The sequence below is a fragment of the Vipera ursinii genome (assembly GCF_947247035.1).
Source record: "Vipera ursinii genome assembly, chromosome: Z".
In the NCBI taxonomy this organism is placed as follows: Eukaryota; Metazoa; Chordata; class Lepidosauria; order Squamata; family Viperidae; genus Vipera; species Vipera ursinii.
The window spans coordinates 20,621,079-20,647,960 of record NC_139517.1 but is presented as its reverse complement, the minus strand read 5'-3'; the positions used below and the strand labels follow the sequence as shown (position 1 = coordinate 20,647,960).

At 38.9% G+C, this 26,882-nt stretch overlaps 1 protein-coding gene across 6 annotated transcripts; it reads left to right on the top strand.

Moving 5' to 3' along the window:
• Positions 1 to 26,587, top strand: RNF112 (ring finger protein 112). 6 transcript variants are annotated; one of them, XM_083379213.1, is made up of 16 exons: positions 1 to 495; positions 3,336 to 3,497; positions 3,807 to 3,883; positions 5,000 to 5,068; positions 7,223 to 7,520; positions 8,759 to 8,974; positions 9,617 to 9,754; positions 11,062 to 11,166; positions 11,261 to 11,311; positions 13,734 to 13,790; positions 15,354 to 15,440; positions 15,584 to 15,710; positions 16,369 to 16,499; positions 18,479 to 18,532; positions 22,551 to 22,622; positions 23,506 to 26,587. In XM_083379213.1, exons 4-16 carry the CDS (start codon positions 5,043 to 5,045, stop codon positions 24,058 to 24,060), a joined length of 1,917 nt encoding a protein of 638 aa, XP_083235339.1. In that variant the 5' UTR covers positions 1 to 495; positions 3,336 to 3,497; positions 3,807 to 3,883; positions 5,000 to 5,042; the 3' UTR covers positions 24,061 to 26,587. The 6 variants fall into 6 exon arrangements, 5 of the variants coding, with proteins under 5 accessions (XP_083235339.1, XP_083235340.1, XP_083235343.1 ...); XM_083379214.1 differs by lacking the exon at positions 3,336 to 3,497; XR_014494348.1 differs by lacking the exons at positions 1 to 495; positions 3,336 to 3,497 and having other exon boundaries at positions 3,610 to 3,883; positions 23,506 to 25,625; positions 25,862 to 26,587.
• The last annotated feature ends 295 nt before the right edge of the window (positions 26,588 to 26,882 follow it).

Sequence of the window (26,882 nt, the reverse complement as noted above, 5' to 3'; positions counted from 1 at the left end):
AGAAAGAAAGAAAGAAAGAAAGAAAGAAAGAAAGAAAGAAAGAAAGAAAGAAAGAAAGAAAGAAAGAAAGAAAGAAAGAAAGAAAGAAAGAAAGAAAGAAAGAAAGAAAGAAAGCTCAGTTCAATTCCAGGTGTGTGTATTTCTGCATGCCTGTTTGCACAGAAGGGATGACAATGACTTTACATGAATGTTCTTCCAGCACTGCACGCCAAGAGAAAACTATGCAAACTTCAGGGTGGAACTGAATTCCGGATCAGAAACGCAGTCACCTTCTTAGTACGGTCGGTTTCTTTTCCTCCCATAAACGGCTGTTTACTCTCCTCCCTCGCGTCATCTTTCCATCAACCTTGTGACTTTGGTGGACCAATCCGCGCCACCTTTATTATCTCTCTCCAGCATGGGGAAGTAGCGATGCCTTCTGCCTCCAACATGTTTCTTTTCACTTTCGTTTTTAACTCCTTCGCCCCAAACGTTACCGAGCCTGGCCCGGGACAGGTAAGAGAGCAGCGGGTGGGGTCGCCTTCTCTCTCCCCTCCCCCCTCACCCCCCCCCCCGGGTTCCTTCTGCCTGCCTGATCCTCCTTAAGCTGTGCTTTGTCAAGTTCAGCTGACCGGGAAGAAAGCGTCGCGCGTCGTCCCCTTGAAACTCGACCTGCCTCCTGTCGGGTGGCGATATTTGTGGCATTCGCGATCAGTTCGCGTTTCTCTTGAGCTTCGTTTCGACAAGGAGAGAACTCGGAGAGGGTTGGGAACTGGACGTTTTCTCAGTTTTCTCCTCGCTAGAAAGTACTTTGATTCTGCCAGTGAAGGATCAGAGAGAAAGTGGTGGGATGGATATCTACCAGGCATGGTTTTCAAATAGTTTCCTCTGCTGTTTCACCAAACAATAATAACAGTAAAAAAAGATTTAACAGGAAAATCCAATTGTCTTATTGGAACTACAGGATCTGGTGGTTTTTATTTGCATCACAGGTAATAAAAAGTGAAGAGGAGAGAACCGGTTATTATCTATATATCTATATAGATATTTATATCTACATATTTATATCTACATATCTATATCTAAGCACTCTCTGTCTCTGTCTACACACACACACACACACACACACACAGAGAGAGAGAGAGAGAGAGAGAGAGAGAGAGAGAGAGAGAGAGAACGAGAGAACCAGTATATATACAATTTTTGCTACAAGTTGCCCTCCATAATAAAGATAAGATAAGGAAGGATGATTGAAATAGAACATAAACTTAAGGAGTGGCAGATAAGATGCTTTACAGCTTCAGATAAATATAGAGGATGGGGCAAAGCTTGTTTTCAAATCCTCCACATGTGAGAATTAGTAACAATGCCTAGGCCGGATGGATTAGACCCAGAGAAACTCAGTCGGGACAAATTGCTATTCCAGTTTATTGGTTATTATAGCATAGCCAACTTCTTCCCAAAGGAACAGAGATGCTGTGAGATGAACACTAAATTATTTTGATTAAATAAATATATAGCAAGAGGTAGTTTTGCCCAATAACTTCTTCAGCAGTGTCATTAATTATTAATAAATTCATTACTTTGTCAATCCCAAAGCAGCCTTTTGCAAGAGAGTGTTGTCCAAATTGTTGGACTTCAAAATCCCAAAATTTTCAATCAGTAAAATGGCTGGGAATTCTGGGAGATGAATTTTAAGAAAGATAATTTGAAGTGACATTGCAAGACTATACAATTGTGTGGGAGACTTCCTTAGTGTGAGATTTTGGATTAAGTTAACTAGTTCTTCATTCTGAAGAATTCTTCTTCAATTTTCCCATCTATTAACTCCCATGAATCAAGTTCAAGTCTTGACATTTCTTAAAATCTCATCTTAATGTTGACAATCCCATAGAGATAGTTTTTTACACCTCTTTTGGGGAATTTTTTTTCAACTTCCCAGTCTAGTCTCTCCTTTATTTCCTAGTGGTGTCTCATCCAAGTACTAAACTTCATTTAGCTGTTTGAGATCAGACAAGGTCAATTGCTTTTACCTAGCTCAGACTACCCTAAAAGTGTAGGGGGGGGGGTTAAGCCTAGAAGTCTTACTAATTGTAAGTAAGAACCACTACTGGATTAGCAATCAAAATTGGCTGCAAGAACAAGAAGATAATGTAAGAAAATTCTAAATGGAGGGAATCAAAATAAGTCTTCCTAATAGCAATTGTATTGTTCATGATCTATTTTATCACAAAAGGACAGAAATGTCTGCTGTTGTGTTCTTTGTCCTAATCTTTGCTATCTGGAGGTACCTATCCAGTGAGAACAGCCAGATACAGTACTCAACTATGTATTCCCAGTTTTATCTCCAACAGGTTCCACATATAGGGATATAATGTTAAAATATAATAATACAATACAATAATGTTGCTGCTAACTAACTGCTTTTTCCTCAATGCTTAATAGTGTGAGGATTTTTATAAGTTCATTGAAATAAGGTGATATGGTTTGATGTCACATGCTTCAATAGGAGCTTCAGAATGAAAATGTGAAGAGGAACATGTGAAAGTCATATTATTTCCTGACAGGCTTTTCTTGTTTGGCTGGCTTTTTTAATGTCCCCACCCTTGCCAGTCACAGTTAAGTCCAATGCATATTTTTTTTAAAAAAATGAACCTAACATTAAAGCAGTCAGGAACAAAAGCAAAAACTATGGGTATGGTTGAGTAGAGCCAGCCCTGAAATAGTGGGTGATTATGTTACAGAAATAGAATATGGAAGTTATTACAAAACACTTTGTCTCTAGCAGTAGAAAACAGGGGCAGATGTTCAGAATAGTGGAAGAATCAATTTTGTCCTCTCTCTTTCTAATTTGTATCATAATAAAAGCTGTGGTTTTCTAAAACAAAAGGTGATATGTTTTAACATTTACTCTTTAGCTTGCTCAACCTGGAACTTGTTTTCGAGTTCACTTAAGTGTTATAAAGATTCATCTTAAGAAGCTACTGTCAAAGGTGGAAATCAAAATATATAATATTTGGAGAACTTTCTTACAAAAAACTCTTTGTGCTATAAAAACTTTGCATTTCTCACCTCAAAGCCAACCATCAAGAAGAGACACTTTCCTTCTTTGGTATGAAGGAGATGAGCAGCAGGGATGAAAAATGACAGTTCAGTTTAAGCTAATGATAAAAGCCATATAAACTGAGATAAGCTTTCTGAGATAAGCAGAAATAATACTTCTAATCCTAAATCTCTCTTACAAGTTTATTGTGTTTTGTAATGACCAAATTAATGAATTCCATCAGCATTTCTTAGCTTGGTATCCTCTTTTTTTTTCTTTTAACAAACCTGAAATCCCTTGCATCGGGGTGAAGTTGGACTACTGAACAGAGCTCGAGTGTTTATTGGCCGGATGCCCTTCCTGATGCCTATGTTGAGTTCACATCAGAAAGTTACTCATTGAACCCAGATAAACTTCTGCCACTAAAGATCGAATTAACTGCCTCCTGATTGTGAGGAAAGAGCTCCACTTCTAGGTTACGATACTGCTCTATCTACAGACCCTTTAATCCAGTATAATACTTAAACTTAAAATTAAATCACTCTTTCTTGGCCCAACAGAGTTGTTGTTGTGGGGAAAATAGGAGGAGGAAAGTGTATTGGATATGTTTGCCACCTTGAGTTGCCTGTAAAAATAATAAAGGTGGGATAGAACTAAATACATTGTTTGCTTAGATTTCTTCTAAGTAAACAAGCTGACTGAAATTAGAAGCAGGTCTTTTTGGCTGCACCCAGTCACGTAACTAACCCTAACCTTCTTTGACTGATTTTGACAATTTAAACAGGGTTATACTCAGAGAGGAGACCACAAGGAAATCCCAAGTCTAAAAGTTAGACTGGCAAATTGAACCAATCACTAAAGGTAATGATAAACTATGATTGTATTATTTCCTTCAAAGTAACATGGATGTGCCTGTAACATCACAAGAAATCAGGTTTTCACCTTTATCAGTGGACAAATATATATGACAACTTTAATAAGAATGTCCTGTTCCTTTCGTTGTATTAAATTAATCAAGTTTCCAGAACTAATGTTTACACATGATCAGAACTGTTTTGTTTTTTTAGTGAGCATATGTTCCAAATCTTCCCTGGATGGCAGGGGAGTGGACAGAGGAAGAGGAAAATATTATTTTCAAATAATATAAAAAAAAATCCTTGAGGAAAATTCCAAGGTTCTGTATGCTGCCTTTACTCCTACTGTACCCCCATAATAAAACTTTCTAGAATTTCCTAGGTCCCTTATATTTTTTTGTCCCAGCTCACTGTTACATAGCTTTTTTTCTTTTCTTTTTTTTTTTAAAAAAAATAGATTTGAAATTGCTGTTCCATACATTGACTTTTCCCAACTTAGCTTATTTTTAATGTCTTGGACTACAGTTCCCATCGTCCCTGGTTTTGTTTTTCTTTCTTTTTTTCTTTTGTTCTCATTGCTTAATTTTTTTGCTTATCATACATTTGATTTTAAATCGTGATTAAGAATACAAAAGAAATAAAAACAGAAATCTTTGTTCTGTTGAATAGGATTACCTGTTCGTGTATAATGGTCAGACTGGGGCCATTAATTTTTGCATTCTTTTGTACAAATGCTTCTTTTTATTCCTTCCATCCCAAATAAAGTCAAAGGACTGGTCTTTCGTGACCCCTTTTCTTTTTTCTTCTTTCTCTCCCCCATCTTTATTTGTCAGATTCTGGATAAGTTAAGGATAAGGAAAAGCCAGTTTGGTCTAGTAGTTAAGACGCCAAGCCGGAAAGCAGGAATCCATGATTTCAAGTCCAGCCTTAGCCATGAAAGCCACCTGGGTGATTTTGGGCCAGTCACTCTCTCTTAGCCTAAAACTCCTAGCAGGTGTGTGGATACTTTGTGACCTTGATTTATTTATAAAAATAACAAAAATGGATACAAAATAAATACAAAAGATAAGGAAAAAAGAGGGAGATGACTCTCTTCTTAGCAATGTGATCTTCTCTGTCTTAGGAAGGAGAAGTTTGGAAACCCTCAGTATCCTGGTCATCACAGAATGGGAAACCGAAATAGTGCTAAACCGTGAGTTGGTTCTTTATTTTCCAAAGAAAAATATTTGGGGGAATAATACTGAAAGAATTAATGTAATAACTTTTCTCATAATCTTCACCATGGCCACCTCTAGTATGTTGTATTGGAACATTGGTAAATATTGTAACTTAGTAGCAACAAATTATAGATTTTTTTTAAAAAAATGGTTGAGTACCATGAAATTAAGATTCTGTGAGATTTTGCTATTTATTTATTTATTGACAGAAATTATGCTATTTTGGTCAAATTTTACTATTTATTTATTTGTTTATTTGTTTTTTTCAAAACCTTTTCAGTTATTTCAGAATTCATTCCAACATTTGTATTTTTCTGCTGATTACTGTGTTTTTATTTATTCTTACAATTGATTTGCAGTTCTGTGGGAAATTGATGTAGTCTAAAAACTTTAATATGTAAACCCTTTCTAGAGTGAATAAATGACAGCTTTAAAAATTCAGATCAACTAAAAGAGAAACCAGAAACAGAAATCAGTGGTATCTAAGTCCACCTATTATTTATTTATCACTTAACTCTGACTATCAGTTCACTTTTCCCTTTATCAAACACTAAGCATGTTATTTGTTTACTTTTGATGAGTCATTTTCTCAAGAAAAAATAATGGAAAGGCAGTCATATCACCTAGTTTCCATTTTTCCACTTAATCCACAAAAGCTAACATTGCAAAGTTGTCTTTCCCACCATGAAAAAAAAAACATTTCCACAAAACGTTATGACAAATTGCTATGCAAAATTATAAAAATAAGCCAAAATACTATGTACTAGTGCAATTGTTTTGGAGTAAGGAAAGCAGTCTTTTCACTTTCACTCCCTGGAGGCAAAAAAGAGATCACAGGCCAGTGTAAAGCCAATAGTAGAAGACTGAAATAAGAGATGGTAGTGTTGTGGAAAGAAGAGACTCACGCCAGCTCTTCAGAGAAGGAAAAGTTTATTGCACAGGTTCAGAGAGCAAAATGAAGCAAAAGGGTCTGAACCACGAGGGGCTCGTGACCAGACATATTTATACCCCTCATTTCCTGGCTATACATTATTCCTTATTTGGTTATATTCTATGCATTCCTATCAGAAAGACAGTTCACAGTCAACAGTTGCAGAGGAGTGCATGTGTTTCAAAAACAGGATATGGCTATCTTAGCTCAGCATCTGTCTGAAGGACAAAAATATCTTATGCCAGACATGTCAAACACAAGGCCCAGGGGCCAGATTTGGCCCGTGAAGTGGTTTCATGTGGCCCGCGAAGCCATCCTGGAAACAGTGAGGGAACGGCCCCCACTGCCTTGGCCCCGGCCCAGAGACCCTCCTCCTGCCAGAGACCCTCAGATCTGTCCCACTACTGCCCAGGCTCCCATAGGCACCCTTGATGCGAACGATGTAGAGTTGGCCATGCCCACCCAGTAGGCCATATGCACTTTAGCCACACCCACCCAGTAGGCCATATGCACTTTAGCCATGCCCACCCAGTAGGCCACACCCACCCAGGCCACACCCACCTGGCCTCCTGAGGGCAACCACAATGCTGATGCAGCCCTCAATGAAATTGAGTTTGAAATGAGGGGGAGGGGGGATTGTTAAAGATAAACTGTATGTTAAAACTTTTCAATAAAAAAAAAAGAAATTGAGTTTGAAACCCCTGTCTTATGCCCATTCAGCACTTTTGCAAACGCCCTAGTTTTTCTCATTTTACAGACACTCTGGTATTTTTCCACTTTAGTAGTGTAGGGTCCACATACAAAGTAGATGGAGTCATTGATTTTCTTCATTTGATATTCCCTTTTTCTTTTGTTTTTAATCTTTACTCTTCCTTTTTCTCCTCCTCCTCCTCCTCTTCTTCCTCCTCCCCCTCCATTATCCAGATGAAGGATGGGTGTAGTACAAGACTCTGACCTGGGAAAATAACAATCAGATTTAATTTCTATGAACTATCTATGCACTTGGGCTGCAGGCAATGATATAGTTTGGTCATTTTAATTCTGGACTTCACCCTCCTTCCCATTTCAGATTATGATGCTCATCCTTCAAGGTGGAGCTTCTGGATTTCTCAACAACATTCTGGTCCTACAGTATCACATGAAGCTAAGCTAGAGCTTCCCACAGTTTGATTCAGTTCTTTCTCTTTGCTTCTTTCAGGACGATCTCATCAACAGTCCTTACACCAAAGTCTGTAGGAGGCATGATCCAGGACCTTCAGGAAGACATCAAATGTTCCATCTGTTTGGAGTCCTTCATTAATCCTGTCTCCATAGATTGTGGGCATAATTTCTGTCAAGAGTGTCTGTTTATCCACTTGAATAATTCTCCACAGTCTGAGTACAATTGCCCTGAATGCCGCCATCTCTGCCGCCCTGAATGCATGAAACCAGATGCACGGCTGAAAAGTTTGGTGGAAAAAATTTCACAGTTTCCTCACCTGGAAGAAGTCAACAAGGTGAGATTGCATCTAGGTAGAACTAAGAAGATTTTACTTCATTGTATGCCAGGTGCAAGAAATCACAAACCAGGATAGAGTTCAAAAACACTACAAGTTTATTTCAAGCTATCTAGATACAAGTATCTGGTCTACTAATGGTAAAGACAAATTGGTTCCAGATAAGAGTTAATGGACTTTAAGGGGAGACTTAGGTCTCTTACAGGGTGTGGTGACTCCAAACTGATGCTGCATTTGACCCCTCCCTTGGCTCAACCTGGTCATCTCCTACATTGCAGATAGATGGATGGATGGATGGATGGATGGATGGATGGATGGATAGATAGATAGATAGATAGATAGATAGATAGACAGACAGATTTGAAGTTGTTTCAATAAGCAGATGAATACATAAAAAAGCAATCTTGCAGATGACCAGATTCAGAGCCACACAGGACCATAAAGGTGACAACCACAACTCTGAGCTACATCTGTAAGACAAGGTGCAACCAGTTCAGCTCCCAAAGTTGGGTGGACACCCAAGTATAACAGGAATCATTCATCATAGCCCAGGGCTGCCACATTTTGTATTAGTGTTAGCTTCCAAATGCTTTACAGGTGCAATGAAATGTAGATCATGTTATAGTTATCCAGGCAAGAGATGACATGAATGAATGGGACCAAGACTTCCAACCCAAGAATGGCTGAATTAGTGTACCAGATATTCAAAAGTCCACCTGTCTGCAGCTGTCACCTATCTAAAGAAGAGTTATAAGTCAAGAAGGATCCCATGTTGTGGGCCACTTTGAACAAGGGAATACAACTCTCTACAGAATTACTGGATTAGCACTTCCATTATTTGGTGTAGGGTTATGATATTATTACTGTTGATACCTGGCTATGCTGGTGGATGACATTTCCAATGGTTTCACATAGATGTCAAAATCACCTGGGCCACTCCACAGAATAGAAGTTTCTGAGCAAAGTTGTCATCTCCTCTCTTGATGGGAACCATTCCTTAGGAAAAGAAAGAACCATTGAAAGACAATATGTCAATAAAAACTGTCTTCATTTCGCACTCCAAGTTATATAGTCCTCTTCCCAAAAAGCTCACAAACAGCATGTTCTCTACCACTTGTGTCAATCTGGCATCACAAATGAGCTGCCCTAGTTTCTTCTATCTTGGCTCTTTTGACTTTGACTGAGTAGCCATGAAAGTTGTATATGGCTTGTTTTGAGCTAGTTGTCTTCCTTTTCAGAAAATATCAACAACTTCAATGATATTGGGGCAGCCAGTTCAGCTGGTAGGTTTGGATGAAAATGGGGATCTTTACTTGGATGCGGAGGCCCTGAGTAGCTGCTTAGAGCAGGAAGAGGTGAAAGATACTCCTGTCTGCTTAATTTCCATCATTGGGGAACAGCGGCAGGGTAAATCCTTCTTGCTCAACTTCCTCCTTCGGAGATTTAAAAATCTGGTAAGCTTGAGCATATTTATTTTCTTAGTGTTTTAAAATGATTTGGATTGGATGATACTTCTCCTATCATCTTACAGTGTTCTGTTGATTTTATTCAAGAAATCAAGCATGCAAAATGAGTTTGTGTGCATTGCATTTTGCACATTTTTTCCAACTTTCTAAAAAAATATGAGAAGAAGGAGAAATAAATAAGGCATACTACTTTCCTTGTCTGAAAAAGCAAATGTAACAGCTTTATATTCCTTTATTAAGCTGTTACATTTGCTTTTTCAGACAAGGAAAGTAGTATGCCTTATAAAGGAATATAATCACTGAAGGTAGCCTAGTATTTCATCGCTCATGGTATCTCACTGGTGGAGTACAAATGCCTCTCAAGGAGTTTCTAAATTCCCAGGAGATTTATACCATAAATAAATGGCAAAAATAATTAATGAATAAATAGTAAAAAAGTAAAAGTAAAATAATAACATGCATTTCACCAAAAAGCAAACTGATGAATTTTGCAGAAATAAGGAGAAAACTAGAGAAAGTTGCTTGCCCAAGTATTTTTTTGATATATTGGAAAATGTATGTTATTTGACTAACCATGCTATTGCAGCAGCTACATGTTTCCTGTCTCATTTATTTCTTCCTTGCTGGCAGGCTGTTGCAGATGACTCTTGGATGGGTCAAGAAGATGAGCCATTGACAGGTTTTGAATGGCATCCAGGAACTAAGAGCATCACAAAAGGGATATGGATATGGAATCAGCCATTTTTGGTCCCTGGTGAAAATGGAAAGGTAACAGTTTGAGAGTTCAATCCAAGAAGAATTCCCCTCTTCTTTCTGCCTTTTGTCTTCTTTGTAGCCCCTGTGCCAGATTTTTCAACAATTTTCTGAATGTATTGCATTTCACACCTCCTACACATCACAACAGTCCCCAAACTAGAGTTCATTAATGCTACCCAGAAGGTTGATAGTATGATAGAAAACATAGATCTTGCCATAAACAATGTTGCTTGGCCAAGCTGGAGGTTGATCTAATTGAGTTGTCTGTATGATTGATGATTGATTGATTGATTGCCATCAAGTCAATGTTGACTTGTCTTGGCAACCAAATAGATACTTGTCTTCAAAATGATCTGTCCCTAACCTGGTGCTTCATATCTTCCAATGTGCTCCTATCATTGTTGTAATTGTATCTATCCACCTTGCTGTTGAGTGTCCTCTTCTCTTTCCTTCCACTTTTCCCATCATTAAAGACTTCTGTAGAAGGCTAGTGGTTCATATAATGTGTACAAAGTCGTATCTGGTCATTTGTGCTTCAAATGAGAACACTGGGTTATTTTGTGTTATGTTCCATTTGTTTTCTTGGTGGTCCATGGTACTTTCAGGAGTTTCCTCCAGCACCAAATTTCAAAAGCATAATGGAGAACTAGGATACTAAACAACATGTTGAGGCTTGTATTTAAAAAAAAATCTGTTCAGCACAAGAAATGTAGATTTTAAAAGGCAGCAGATTTACCAATTATGCAGAATGTGTGCTTGCCACAACGTGGGGAGAGAGAAGAGTGTTTTGAAAGCAGAAACTTGCTTTTTTACAGCCACATGTAATAGCTGCTATACTCAGCTATGTTTTGTGTGATTCTTGCCACTTCCTAACTGTTTTCCTTTCTTGCCTTGTTTTGGCCGCATCTCTTATCAAACCTAGATGAATCAATGGACCAGGTGCTGGCTGGACCCTACTAGCCTATCTTTTCCATTATAAAGTGATTAATTTCCTGTATTTCTGTCATGATGGTATGGACTGTTTTCAGTAGTTTTATCTCTGTGGTTTTTATTCTGTTTATCATCATTTTGATTTTTTAAAATATCAAGAATGCTGGGAACTGTAGTTCAACCAGGACAGAAATCTAAAAGATTTACCATCTCTGCTAAGAGAATTTAATGTACTTTAGAAATGAATTCTGTGGCTACGTACACAAAACATTCCTAAGATGATTATTGAATAATCCACATTGCACAATTTATTGAATCAGAAACTAGATGAAAAGGATGAATTCACACTATATGTATCCACTTATTTCTCTTCTCCATTCCATCTCCAGGTAGCTTTGTTCTTGATTGACACCGAAGGCTCAATGGATATAGAGAGAAGCAAGGACAATGGTGTTAAGTTTTCAGCTTTCTCTATGCTGCTTAGCTCCTATCAGGTGGAGTTCTAGAAATCAAATCACCTTTTCCCCTCTAGACTGTAACAATAACATACTTACCCCATTTTTGTTGTGTTTCTTAATTGTCTTTTAGATTCTCAATTTATCCCACAGACTGAAGGACCCAGACCTGGAATACATGGAAGTGAGTTGGGCTCTAAATATTAAAAGTGTGGTCCTTGTCCCAGGGAGATAATGCAACATTACCGGGCAGAGGTGATATAAAAAGAAAGTTCTCTCAAAATAGTTAAAAGAAGGGGGCATAAACTAAAGCCCAGACTTCTGGTGTCCTTTGATTCCTTTAATTCAGGCAACCAAACTGGAAAGGTCCTAGACTATTTTACCTGGTTACCTTGACTCAGAAGCAAGAATCTGCCAGCTGTAGTACTCAAACAGTCCAAATCAGTTTCAGTATACTACAAGCAGAGAATCAATGCCTTGCAAGAGACTCCATAAGTAGTAAGGTTATGCAGTACTTCGGATCCATTTACAGAAGATGCTGAGGAGAATGGAAAAAAAGTAAATGTAATAACCTTTAAAGCACCTGTATCTTTTTCCAGGATATTTGGCAGCTACAGAAAAGCCAAGTTAAAGTAAGAAAATATGTAGCTACTTTAAGAGTTTTGATAGGTGTTATGATCATACTCCAAAGCATCTTTTCCAAATTGTCTCCAAAGTATTGCCAAATCTCATTCTGGTGTAAATATTAACAGGAATGTCAAATGATCGAGTCAGATTGCAAGAAAATCCATTTCAGTTGAATGATTAAGCATATTGACATGCCAGGGCAAACTGATCTCAAGAAGCCCTTTCACCTACATTTTCTCCCTGCTCATAGCTTGACAAAAAAACAGGGTAGAGATTGTGGAATGTAATCCAAATGTGGGAGGAAAAGTATCTAAGCAACCAAGTTGTCTTTGAGAGCCTGCAAGAATATCAAGGTCACTAATGCAGGTGCTCAATGGAGAAGTGGACTGAAGAAATATTATTGTTGGACTATGTGAACACCCAGTAGGTAGGGGCGAGGGAATATATTGTTTAACTAAGCAAGCTTTCTGTGGGAAAACCAGACATGATTTTGCTTCTTCTGTGCCAATGTAAATTTTCAGTAAAGTATTATAAGGTAAAGGTAAAATCATGTCCCAGGAGTTTCTTTTTCTGAAAATGCCAACTGGACAGTTGACAACAGCTTGATTAATCTTTGTCCCAATAGAAAACATGGATACCTAATAGTTATCAGATCCCTATTACTGCTGTACCAGTGTGTGTATATGTGACCTACTATCTTTTCCATAAAAAGGGACGTGGTGGCTCAGTGGGTTAGGACGCTGAGCTTGTCGATCAGAAGGTCGGCAGTTTGGCGGGTCGAATCCCGAGTGCCACGTAACAGAGTGAGCGCCTGTTACTCGTCCCAGCTTCTGCCAACCTAGCAGTTCGAAAGCACGTAAAAAATGCAAGTAGAAAAATAGGGACCACTACGGTGGGAAGGTAACAGCGTTCCGTGCGCCTTTGGCATCTAGTCATGCCGGCCACATGACCACGGAGACGTCCTTGGACAAGCGCTGGCTCTTCGGCTTTGAAACGGAGATGAGCACCGGCCCCTAGAGTCAGAAACGACTAGCACACATGTGCGGGGGAACCTTTACCTTTACCTTTATCTTTTCCATTTCCTAAAATCTACAATGAAGTTATCAAAAGAAATAGTTCAGGAAAACCAGTAAGGAAATTTTCAATTTTACATGGTTGACACAGCCATGAATGCAACCACTGAACAAAGGCTAGATCCCCACATCATGTTGGTCTTAGATACCAAATTAACCCATTGTCTGAATCTGCACATTCATTGGATCATTAGCTTATCTCTGATGCTTGGTTCATGCAATTCACTATGCCATAAGAAACACTCTAATTTTACAAGTAATTAAATTTGGCATGTTGTACAAATGCAGCTAAAATTATTTAATTGATCTGAATAAATTGATTGTCTCAATAACATTAAAAATATTAAATGGAAAACTAGCAATGCTTTGTCTTTCTATAAAAGCGATAGGTTAAGTAGTTTAAAGTGACTATTACATTTTAAATGGGGGGATATAACCCCCACCAGTTTACATACAGTACTGTACTTAAGTCTACTGTCCTGAATTCTCTGGAATCGGTCAGGATATAAATGTGACATAAGATAAATTTGTAAATTTAAGTAGGCATTATTCTTGTCTTACCATAATAATAACACCATCAAACAACAAAATCTGCCTATCCCATGTCCTTGGGAAGGGTTCAATATTTGGATAAAAATGTCAAATCCAGTTTAAACATCTGGCTGAACCATTAAGATATCATTTCTAAAAATATAAATTTATGTGCAGGTTTATCTTTCCTGTCATCAGTCACCTAAGGTGGCCAACAGTAAAAACAATAACTCACAATCACAAAGTGAGAGAGGTGCTCACTTATTTCCTAAATCATGTTTTAGTTCTTTATTTCTGCTGCTGAGTGAACAAACAATAAGCTCAATGAAATTAAATCAGCTAGTTTCATAGTCACCCTCTTCTTTTATCCCACAGATGTTTTTGTACATAGCAAAGACTGTGGGCCATCAATTCAAGCTGAAGCCTGTTCAGGTAAGGAGCCCCATCTTTTCCCTTCTTTCTTTTTACATTCATGTTGTGTATATATATATTTTTCCTCTTCCATTGTTACCATTCCCTCAGAATTGTTGCCCTTATACTTGGTCAAAGAGGCTCTTTGTTCCTGAATTCCTCTTCACAGCAAACGCCTCTTCCTCTCTGTTTTTTTTCTGCCTGGTACTCGCATCTCTCTTTCCTTTTCTTTCACTGTGAATACTAATGAAACTTTTTCACCCACTGCTATTTATTCATCTCTATAATGCATCCATTTTTGATCTCCAGAAAGGACAATAATTTCTTTCTTTCTTTTTTTTTTACAAAAAGTCCAAAATTAGATAGAGCACCATATTTCCACCATATTCATAAAAAAGGGATTGGTTAAGTAGGATGGCTTATTTTTTCCCAATTATACACACTTACTATGCTGTTGCTTTAAGAAAGTTTCTCTCTGCCTGGTTTGAATGCCAGAAGCTAACCAGGTAGTAAGAAAGTTCTTCAAAAAAAATGAGGGTTAGTGGGGTACCTTCATGCTCTTTCTCTTTAAAAAAATATTCAAAAAGTTACAGTACAAATTCAAAAAATAAAATTAAGTATGCTCTTCATGCTCTTTCTCATCCAAAGCACAAATAGACAATCTGCTGTGGTGTATGAGGTTTCAAGTTCCATCTTACAGAAATAAGAAACTCTGTTCAGGATTGTAATTTTTCCCAATAGGTATTGTAAGCCATTAAAAGTCCCAAAGTCATATCTACCCAAAATAAGAAAAAAAGGACACCAAGTGTTCGTACAGTTCCCTTTGGTGACAATACAGTATCATCAGCCCTACCTATTTTGATCTTTGTGAGCTGAAAAAGTGGAGGGAGAGTGTTATAAAGAAAAAGAACAACCGAATAGCAATATGAATGTAAGGGGAGGCACTGCTTTACTTTCACTATAATTATGATATGCTGGGGTAAATGGTTTTTGAAAAAATGAAAACCAATCTTTAAAAGTAGGACTAGCCTCAAAGGGAGCTACAGTCCAAACTATACTTCTGCAGAGAACTCACATATGATTCTTTTCCTTATTCTCTCCTGTCCTCTATAAATGATAAGACAGCTTTGCTCTCCCTCAGCTTCATAGACTGGGAATAGAAGGAAGGATAAGTGAATAAGCTTGCAGAATAAGAAAGGATCTGATAAAGGAGGAATGCCCTTAGAAGATAGGACCCATCATCCAGGGCCTGAAAGTAAGATTTCTCTAATAGGGAAAGATTCTACTTCCAAATGATGTGAATCACTCTCCCTGTTTTAGCAGCGTTGATGGACGTGCCAAATGGCAGGAGAAGGTGGTGAGATTGAAAATATCTCCTGTGGCTCTTTGTAATGGCTGAATCAGCCCTGTAACTTTACTGCCATATGTACAATTTACTTTCTAACTCACCTTTACTACCATGCAGACTAGGTTTGTTGTTCCATGCATCCAGTGGACATGTAGTGGGACCACAATAGGAGGGAGAAAAGCCAAATGCAGAATCTTGCAGCTTCTCTTGTTTTGTTGTTGTTGTTGTTGTTGCAGCATCTTGATGTTTTGGTTCGTGACTGGTTCTACCCCCCCACCTATGGATTCCAGGGGGGACAAGATTATCTCCAGGACACCATCCAGGTAAACCTGTTGTAGAAATTATACAAAGATATCATGAGTTGATAATGAAGAGATTCCGTAGGAATCCATCTCCCCTCTAAAGCAGAGAAACAGAGTGTTACAATATTTCATCTTCTCCCTTCTATGTGTCCATTTAACCTCAGAAGCTGGAGGGTCAACCCAACCGGCATCCACAAGCCCTGCAAACATTCAAAAGTACCGACACTTCTTGTTACCTGATGCCCTTCCCTGGCAAGACATTGGTGATGGGAAATGAAGGCACCATAGCAGGCAAGAACCTCTTTCTTTCCATTACACCTTCTTCATGTTCCTCCCACAAGTCTATACATCCAGTATTTATATGAACTGTAGAAAAGAATAAACACAATTACTTCATTCCATTGCAAGGAGGAGCATCAATTCCATAAATCCTTTCTGATTAGTGTTGGAGTTTAACAATAATTAGATCAATTCATTCTACAGTTTGAAATGGAACTATGAATCTTTGTTTTCTTAATTGGAGCTGAGATGGGGGAACCAAACCAGGAAATGGGTTTTTCCCCTCTTATTATGGTTTAAAAATTGCTCTGTATTCAAAAGGCAATGAAAAATAACTGTAGTGAAGCCAACAAGCTTATCCACTGTCCCGGTGTATTTTTTATATGTTTACTTAAACGTTCACAAAGCTTAAGTCTTGAAGATGTAAATAATATTCTAAAATCAATTTTATTTCTCCCACCACCAGAACCCACTCACACTGCATATAGACAAACATAGTGACTGTTTTTAGGTAGGATTGTTTCCTTTTAAGGCCAAATACAACACTCTTTTGCATTCTGGAGTTTTGGACTAAATCAGGTTGCATTCAGATATTTTCAACTATGATCTCCAGAAAGGATATATAAAAAAATGAGTGTGTTTGCCAAAACAGTTGAATTGTTTCTTGCAGGTATGGATGAGGATTTTAGAGAATGCCTGAAGGATTATGGGAATCATGTTGCCAGATCAGCTGGAATGCATGTACAGAAAAATCAGAAGAGCAAACCTCTCACCGGGACAGAACTTGCTAATAAGATAAAGGTGAAAGTTATGGGAATCAAATGACATAACCTAGGACTTTGAATTTGTGTTTGGCATAGAGAGATTTCTCTTACATCCAAAAGAGATCAGTCTCTTGAGCTATTTCTCAATGTCAGGAACTTTAAGATGTGTGGACTTCAAGTCCCAGAATTCCCTAATTCCCTAACTACTATCTACGAAACATCAATGTCTTCTTACACTATCTATTCTGACTGACTTCCCCTCTCTCTGAGATTTCTAGTTTTTCTTCTGTGTTGTCACTTTTAAAAGCCAGCAGATGGAGCAGTTTCACTTTCCTAAGTTGTTCTTCTCCTTGCTGTGCTTCTGTACATTTGTTCTCAGAATTGTCCACTCTTTCCAAAGGAAAAAACAACTTCTCTTTTTGCTGCTGATGGTGGCATAGCTGTAAAAACATATATCTCCTCTCCTACCTCTCACACCTGTGTCAAGGTTGCTGCTTTATTGGCAACTCTGCTATGCTGGTGCTGGAGTAAATGAGAGGGAAATGAAAGTGAATGCAAGAGACCTGGAGTTCTCTCAAGCAGCCAGTCTTTGTGAGATGCCTTATTCTGGATAGGTGAATAAAAAAGGACCCCGGAATCTGCAGTTTGGACTTAAAATTGTATGTTTAAATTGACAAACAAACAGGAAATGTTCAGCACTCCTGTTCAAAACATGATTTCATAGAAACTTAGAGTTAAAATCCCTGCTCAGTTTAAAAATCCATTTAAAAACATCCAGAGAAATGATTGTTGAAGTACCACTTGAATACATTAAGCAAAGGGTAATTTAATTCCACTGTTACTTGGCACTGTTTGTAGCCAGTGGACATACCTACTACATCAAGTTGGTAGTTCTGAATCTCATGGTGAGTGTTAGTGCCCATAGTTTTTTGTGTGGCTTGGTTTGAGCCTTGTTACTACCAACTCAGAGGAAAGGAACATGGTTGCCTCCCTTCTTTCATCCAGTTGTTAATGGGAGGAATCGCATGATATGCTTTGGCTTGACATGGCACACTGATGCAATTGATGTTCCCTCATAGTTTGTCCAAAATTAACGCAAGCCTAATGAGATCTAGAATATGATAACACCCTGCCCCCCCACCACCTTGGCACATTTGTGAATATTTAGTGAGTTGATATATGTATTCCTTGCACGTGTATGTGTGTGTGCATGTGTGTGTATTAAAAAAAATCCTCACCTTATACTCACTCTTGGGTCTTCTACCAGGGGCTTTATGAGTAAGATCTTAATTGTTCCTAGCATTGTACATAATTGGACAGAGAGCTATGTTGGAGCCACTCTCCCAGCTTAGGAGTCACAACCCTATATACTGTTATTACTGCAACATGTGCTTTGGCCTTTACTTTTCACATTCTCTCTAGTACTTTCTTCAGGCCCTCATCCTTATCTACTATTACAATACTAGTAGTAGTACTACCTACTTGTGGTAATACATAATTTTATTAAAGATTTCTGTATATCTAAAACATAAACATGAAAACATAAAATGGAGTATTGAGAAAAAAGGAAAATGTACAAAGTACAATATAGGCAGAAAGAGGGAAAAAACAAAAACACAATAAAAGAAATGACTTCTGATCTTCTTTACACCATATATAAAAAAACTTCTAACCCTGATTCCTAGTCTGAGCCTTTGGTCCATTTCAATGCCTTTATGCTTTTGATATTTTTATTATAATTGTTGTGTTAATCATTAACTGTTAAGTTCTAACCATCTCAGAAAAAGCATCATTTAATCCAAAATTCTATGTGAAAAGAGTGTGTCATATATTGGGGAAAATATTGTGCGTGTCTGTTTCTGTATTTTGATCTGTCAATAGAAGTCTCTGTGCAGGTGGGTTATAAGTTGATTGTCTACATGCTGTATTTGGAGTTATTGTGAATAGACATGTATGACAGCCTTTTGTTAATCTACTTTCACATGTTGAACCCTCCTTTTTTAAAATTTCTTTTAGGATTTGTCAGAACTCATGAAACAATATCACACTGGTTTTTCCTCACCCACAGAGGTACTGACTTTCCCATTTTCCTTCTCTATCCTTTTTTAAAAAGGAAATTTTCCCTCAGAGCAAACTCCATATTTGCAGACTGCATGAACAAATCCACCCTGTTTTCTGGTCAGCTATGTATAAATCATTTGCTTTCATCCTCTTCTGTTTCATTTTGTTTTAATCTTAGCTTATCTTACAATTCTAATACTGCTTGATGGTTCCCAACAAGGAATTAATGGGGCCTGATAAACATAATGGGGCATGAAGAAGAAAACCGAAGAAATCTTGCTGAAGCTAAATTGGGATGGGCCTAGTTAGTGTTTGGATGGAAGAACATCCATTTGTTGAATTCTGTAGAGGTGGAAGATGGGAGGAGACTGTTTGATACTGTGTTCATTGCTTCAATGACGAGACGAGGCAAGTGAGTTCAGTAAAGATCATTATTTGGTAGCAGGAACTGAACTGAGAAAAAAGGGCTGCAAATGCAGTAATTTATACCCTGGCCTCTAGGCGGCGGCCAGTAGGTTTAAAGCAACCTATTGCCGCCCTAGAAGCAGCCAATGGCGGCGCTGGAGATGGGTTGTCTAAGGAGCTGGGAGCCATTAGCCAGCTTCCCTGCTTGAGCAACCTTCCAGCAATTAACCCACGTGATATTCCCTGAGCAAGACAAAGCCCAATACATTACAGAGATTATCATAAATAACTTGTTATATATGGCTTTGGAGAACCATAGCAAGAAATCCAATTTCTGATAGTGATGGATTAACCAGTGGAACAGCTTGCCTTCAGAAGTTGTGGATGCTTCATCACTGGAGATTTTTAAGAAGAGACTGAACAGCCATCTGTCTCAAATTTGTAGGGTCTTCTGCTTGAGCAGGGGGCTAGACTAGATCAGGGCTTTTCAACTGGTGGTACGCGTACCATCTGTTGTACTTTGACACGTAGCAGGTGGTACGTGACTGCTAGCCAAGTGTAGCAAGGGAGAGGAATGAGCCAAAGCAACCCAAGCCTGAGGTAGAGAAGCCCCAGGACCAGCAGGGCTTCAGCTAGAGCCAGCAGGGCTCCAGCTGATTGGCTCCAGCTGATTGGCACTTCTGGAAGTAGCTGGAGCTGGAGGTGAACTGAAGAAAAAGTGGGGAGGAAAGGAGAGGCTATAAAAGGAGGTGGTTTGAGTGGGAAAAGGAAAAAAAGACAACAGGGAAAGCTGTTAGCTGGCAGGGGAGGAAACAGGGACAGAGAAGAAGAAGCAGCCATTGCTGGAAGAAAAGGTCCCTTGTTCGTTTTTCCAACCAGGAGAATGCAATCAGTGCTGATGAAATGAAAAGCCAGCATGTCGGAAAGGAGGTGGGTTTATTTAGTTCTGGATCAGCTGGCAGCTTGATTGGGTTACCATAAGGATTTTTATACAGTTTTTACAGCGTTTTGTAATTCAGAGGCTCATTTGTGTGATTTGGTTATTGGAATATTTTAGTCTGTATTTTAGGCTAGCAATGAGTCCAAAGTGTTGACTTTTGGAGGTTTAATACCTTTAAACAAATGTGATTAGTTTTACCCCCTTATCTTGAGTCCGTATATTGCTTTTAGAAACTTTCTTTGAAGGTAAACAGGCTTAATTTAAAGCTAAAGCTTTTCACATTTGCCAGAGCCTTTCAGTCTCAGATTGCAACATTGTGACACATGACACTCCAGGCAGTTAAAGAGAAAAAACAAAACAAAACAGAGTTTATGTGTTTCTTTTGTGAGCCTTTCTTGCTTTGTACTTGATTCCTGTGTCTTAAGGATACAGGGAAGGGACTGGGAGGAGGTGCATTCTTACTACACTGTGGAAGGAGAACTAAGAAGGGCTGACCAGCTAGCTCAGGGGTCTACAAACTTAGCAATTTCAAGACTCCCAGAATTCCTCATGATGGCTGAAGAATTCTGGGAGTCGAAGTTCACAAGTCTTAAAAGTGCCAATTTTCAAGACCCCTGAGCTAGCTGGTAGTGGTGCATATTAATAAACATGGATAAATTAATCATACATTTGTCAGTGCAAAGGGAAAGCGATTCAGCAAAGGAACAGCTACCAAAGAAATTAGAACTGGTACTTTTTTCTTTTTTTTCCTACAGTTTGTAATAGTTTATTAGATTATAGAATAAAATACAAAAATACTAAAGCAAATAGAAGGAGAGTGGGGAGGAAAAAGGGGGGGAAAGTGAGGGGAGAAGGGAAAAATAAGAGATTTCCTTTGTTGCAGTAGAAGGAACCATTAACACTGAACCTCAACTTTTTACTTTTCCATAATATTATAAATTAGCCATTTCTATAACAAATGAATCTAATCAGTAAAACCCAATATCCCCCTCCCTTTTTGTTTAGTCATCAAGTTTTTGACACCTTGCTAAGCACTGGTGGTACTCAAATATTGTCACGTCCTAAAAGTGGTACAATCTGTGAAAAGATTAAATAATAATAATAATAATAATAATAATAATAATAATAATAATAATAATAATAATAATAATCTGAAAGGGACCTTGGAGGTCATCTAGTCCAACCCCCTGCTAAGGCAGGAAACCCTATACCATTTCAGACAAATGGCTGTCCAGTCTCTTCTTAAAAACTTCCAGTGTTGGAGCATTCACCACTTCTGGAGGCAGGTTGTTCCACTGGTTAGTTGTCCTAACTGTCAGGAAGTTTCTCCTTAGTTCTAGGTTGCTTCTCTCCTTGACTAGTTTCCATCCATTGCTTCTTGTCCTTCTTTCAGGTGCTTTGGAGAATAGCTTGGCTCCCTCTTCTTTGTGGCAGCCCCTGAGATATTGGAACACTGCTATCATGTCACCCCTCACCCTTCTCTTCATTAAACTACAAATACCCAATTCCAGCAACCGTTCCCTATGTGTTTTAGCCTCCAGTCCCCCAATCATCTTTGTTGCTCTTCTCTGTACTCTTTCTAGAGTCTCAACATCTTTTTTACATCGTGGTGACCAAAACTGGATGCAGTATTCCAGGTGTGGCCTTACCAAGGAATTGTAAAGTGGTATTAGTACTTCACGTGATCTTGATTCTATCCCTCTGTTAATGCAGCCTAGCACTGTGTTGGCTTTTTTGGCAGCTGCAGCACACTGCTGGCTCATATTTAAGTGATTGTCCACTAGGACTCCGAGATCTCTCTCACAGTTACTACTATCGAGCAAGGTACTACCTATACTATTCCTGTGCATTTGATTTTTCCTGCCTAAATTTAGAACCTTACTTTTTTCACTATTGAATTTCATTTTGTTAGATCAGACATGTCAAACACAAGGCCCGGGGGCCAGATCCGGCCCGCGAAGTGGTTTCATGCAGCCCGCGAAGCCATCCTGGAAACAATGAGGGAACGGCCCCCACTGCCTTGGCCCTGGCCCAGAGACCCTCCTTCTGCCAGAGACCCTTAGATCTGTCCCAATCCTGCCAGGGCCCCCATAGGCACCCTTGATGTGAATGATGTAGAGCTGGCCACGCCCACCCAGTAGACCATACGCACTCTAGCCACGCCTACCCAGTAAGCCATGCCCTCCCTGGCCACACCCACCCGGCCCCCTGAGGGCAACTGCAATGTTGATGCGGCCCTCAATGAAATTGAGTTTGACACCCCTGTGTTAGATAGTGCCCAGTGTTCGAGTCTGTCCAGATCCTCCTGTATTTTAAGCCTATCTTCTGGAGTATTGGCTATTCCTGCCAGCTTGGTGTCATCTGCAAATTTGATGAATTCCCCATCTATCCCCTCATCCAAATAGTTGATGAAGATGTTGAAGAGCACTGGACTAGATGACCTACAAGGTCCTTTCCAGCTCTATTCTGATTGATTGGATTCTGCATTTGTAACCATTTCCATTAAAAAGTAGCAGATATAAAGCTAAATAGCTGACTTGGATGAACCTGATGCATACATCCAACTTTATACTTCTTTCTTTATTACTTTCTTTGCCTCTTCTGGGATGTAAGGGAACTCAGTGAAAGATTAAAAAGTTTTGTAGCCACATCTGCTAACGTTTCCTTTTTCCTTCTGCTCAGATGGCCTATACCTTCAACCAGAACAACATTAAAATGTTCCAGAAGAAATTTAAAAAGTTCATCCAAAATCTGGTAGGAAGAGAGGAAGAGACCAGTTTTATTATAGTTTTTAATTTTTTTAAATGAGGATTTTGAAGAAGCAAATATTTGGAATGTGTTAGCGATGGAACAGATTTTTATGGTTTATTTAATTTAAATTGGCACGTGGGGAAGGGCAAAGGATTGACATTTGTTCAGAGTATGGTAGACTAGAATCAGAAGTGTAATATAAACCAAAAGGCTATGCTTTGAAAGTTCAAGTACAGATAGTTCTTGATTTACAACTACTACTGGGACTGAAATTATGGTTGCTAAGTGATGTGGTCATTAGGTAAGTTATCACATGGACAGACCCAATTCTACAAATGATTTTTCCACAGTTGTTAAGTAAATCACCACAATTAAGTAAAGTTGTTAAGTGAATCATGTGGTCACTAAGCAAATTTTGCTTCCCCCATTGACTTTGTTGAAAACTAGCTAGGATACTGCAACTGTCATAAATGTGAGCTGGTTGCCGAGCACACAAATCATAATCACTTAACTTCAAGGATAAATTGTTAATCACTTTTTTCAATCCTATTGTAACTCTAAACTGTCATTAAATGAATGATCATAAATTGACCACTACCTATAGTGGTATTGGTCAGTATTTAAATGCAGAAAAAGTAAATAAAGTGATTTTTGTTTGACATTGTATGAGGATGGACTTAAGGCTGGGTGAAATGTGCTCCACAAATGAAAACTTTGAGGTAGATCAAGAGTAAAGCCTCTTGTGTTTTGCGAAATTTAGTAGATATTACACCAAAATTAGACCATTAGAGCAAATGAACAAAATTTGGTAGACAAACCATTGAGCCCTGGTTTCCTTCTCCACATCTGTCTCTATAACTTACCACCCTTTTGTCTTCAATCTTAGGATAAATTCTCACGCTCAATGTGGGCAAGCCTACAAGTGTCCCCAAATTCGATGACTAGGCGCTTAGAGGAGAAGCAAGAGAAGCTGCTCCAACAGTTCCGAGATTCATTTCAGGGTGACGAGCTGCATCGGACTGAATTTTTATCGTGTCTGGAGTCATACCTCAAGTGTGAAGCTAATGATTTCATGGAAGATTACAGACGCCGTTTCAAATCCAGTGCGATCAAAGCTGGGGTAGCCATTGGGGTGGGTGCTGTGGGGTTAGCTGGTGGGGCTGTTGGAGCTGGTATAGCGGCAGCCTTGTTGGCAGGAGAAGCCGTTGTGCTGGGCACTGGTGCTACTTTTGCGATTGGGACTGTGGCCGGGGCAGGCACGTTTGGACTTGTGGGAGGAGGAGTGGGAGCTAGTGTGGGGAGCCGTTTAGGGAATGCTAAGAGCAACGAAGCCAAGAATGAGGCTAAAGGTGATAATGAGACTAAAGAAGAAGAAGAGGAGGAGGAGGAGGAGAATGTGTCAGATGAGAAGAGTCTTATTAGCCGATTAGGTACATCTTAAGAATTGGAACCCCTACCTCCTTCACCAAAGAACAAATACCTGATATAAAGACATAAATCCCAAGTCTCATGTTCACTCCTTTGTCCCAAGAACTATGAAGAATTATTCTGGGATAGCTATAAAATAGCATAGTTCCAGCACAAAGATTTGGACTTGCTATTGACAATAAAAGACAAAGGCAAATGCTTCATTCAGTGGCAATTAAAAGAATAATTATTTCTTCTGTAGCTTTCCCTCCCATTTGGGGGAGGGGAGGCAGACCCCAATGAATTACCACTCTTTTCACAGTACCACATTTTCCCCTTCTCTAGCATCTATTTTCAGATATAGAATAAAGGAAAAGTGAAAAATATATCCATAGCATTAGCTGTATTCATGGAGCTACTTAATGATACCCATTCTGCAATAGTCTGCTTTGGTTCAAAATATAAAAGAGTTTAAAGTGGGCCTTGTTGTCGTTTGTCACAGGGTCCTTCACTCTTTGTAGATAGACTGTAACACCTCCCAGATGGAGCTACATCAAGTTGTAGTAGCAGGTGCAGTTAAAGGTGCAGTTTATGTTGTGTCTCAGTTACACCCCTTCCTGAATACCCATTCTGCAATAGTCTGCTTTGGTTCAAAATATAAAAGAGTTTAAAGTGGGCCTTGTTGTCATCTAAAAATTTGTCACAGGGTCCTTCACTCTTTGTAGATAGACTGTAACACCTCCCAGATGGAGCTGCATCAAGTTGTAGTAGCAGGTGCAGTTAAAGGTGCAGTTTATGTTGTGTCTCAGTTACACCCCTTCCTGAATACCCATTCTGCAATAGTCTGCTTTGGTTCAAAATATAAAAGAGTTTAAAGTGGGCCTTGTTGTCATCTAAAAATTTGTCACAGGGTCCTTCACTCTTTGTAGATAGACTGTAACACCTCCCAGATGGAGCTGCATCAAGTTGTAGTAGCAGGTGCAGTTAAAGGTGCAGTTTATGTTGTGTCTCAGTTACACCCCTTCCTGAATACCCATTCTGCAATAGTCTGCTTTGGTTCAAAATATAAAAGAGTTTAAAGTGGGCCTTGTTGTCATCTAAAAATTTGTCACAGGGTCCTTCACTCTTTGTAGATAGACTGTAACACCTCCCAGATGGAGCTGCATCAAGTTGTAGTAGCAGGTGCAGTTAAAGGTGCAGTTTATGTTGTGTCTCAGTTACACCCCTTCCTGAATAGGGAGGCCCTTCACTTCATCATTCGTGCCCCCCACATTTCCTGTCTCGATTATTGCAATGCCCACTACATGGGACAACCAGTGAAAATTATTCAGAATCTTCAGCTTTGTGAATTGCATTGGGTGTTTGTTTGTTTCCAGATCCAATTCAAGGTGCTGGTTATGACTTTTAAAATCCTACAAGGCCTATAAGGCCAGATTACCTGTGGAACTGGCTTTACCCCATTACAGTAACCTGCCCCACTTGGTCAGGCAGAGAAGGTGATGCTTCTGAACCCATTAGTTAAGTATTTTGACTGGTGGGCTCAAGGAAGAGAGCTTTCTCTGCCACTGCCCACACTCTTTGGACATTCTCCCCCCAGAGGTGAGGCAGTACCCCACTCTCCTGGCTTTTCATAAATGCTTGACCTGGTTGTGTTAACCTAGTTGGGGCCCACAGAGGAACACATCGCCATGGGGCTGGCTAGCGCACCAAAGCCTCTTCTTGCCTTTTTAATCTTGAACTTGAACTTTTAAGTTTAACAGAATTTTCCTGTTTTTAATCCTTTTCATTATAATATAGTTTTTATGATTTTATATCTATTTATACACTGTCCAGAGTCCCTCTATGAGAGAGATGGGCTGTTTGCAAATATGATATATAAATAAATTCAAGGTTCTGATGGTCACCTTAAAGGCAACACCTGGCTCAGCAGGTGGCTGAGATCAAGTTAACTCTGCTGGTCCAGAGAGAACAGGGAGACAAGGCATGTTAAAGGTCCCTGTACTAAGAATATCATGTCATGGATCCTAAGCCTTCTCAGTGGTAACAACCTCTTTTGCAAATACCTTTCCAATAAATTTTCTGGGAACATTAAAGGTTTCTGGAAGGTATTTGGGAGAGGGATGAAATGCTGGGTTCTGAGAATCATAGGATGTTCTTTGTGGTTACGGTACATGTTTTTAAGTTGTACTGCTATAATAGATAGTTGATGATGATGGTGACTGATAATAGATAACAAACAAACTAAAAATTTTTACAATAACATAACATTAATGTTAACAGCTGCACATTTACCAAAAAACTCCTTGCTGAGCTTATGATATACTGCATCATATAACATTACCAGAATAATAAAAAAAAACTTCTAATGTTTTAATGTTGGTGTTTTATATTTATAAAGACTTGTTTTTGTATTTGTATTGATTTCATATACCGGGTACTTATTCTACACCATTCAGATCATTTTGCATTAAGATAGACAGCTATCTAAATTTGTTTAATAAATAAATCCTAGGTCTCTGACTGGAATTGGAATTTCCAAGCAACACCAGTCAAATACATGATTCTGTTTGTTCATTCTTTATATTGTGTTATAGGAAACAGGATGGGGAAATGAGTAGAGGGACTTCATTTTTCCCAAAAAGGAAAGGAAATCCAATTTCTACCCACTTCTTCCTTTACTGGGTTCTGTTGCTTTAAACAAAGTTTCTCTCAGCTCGCCTGGATGTCAGAAGCAAACCAAAGTAGTTTGTTATAGCATAGTTTAATTGAGGTCCTTTCAAGCTCCTAATTATTCAAGGAGCAGGTCCCTAGCATCTTTCTTATAACAAGAATTTCTGTTCAAGACGACCATTTTTT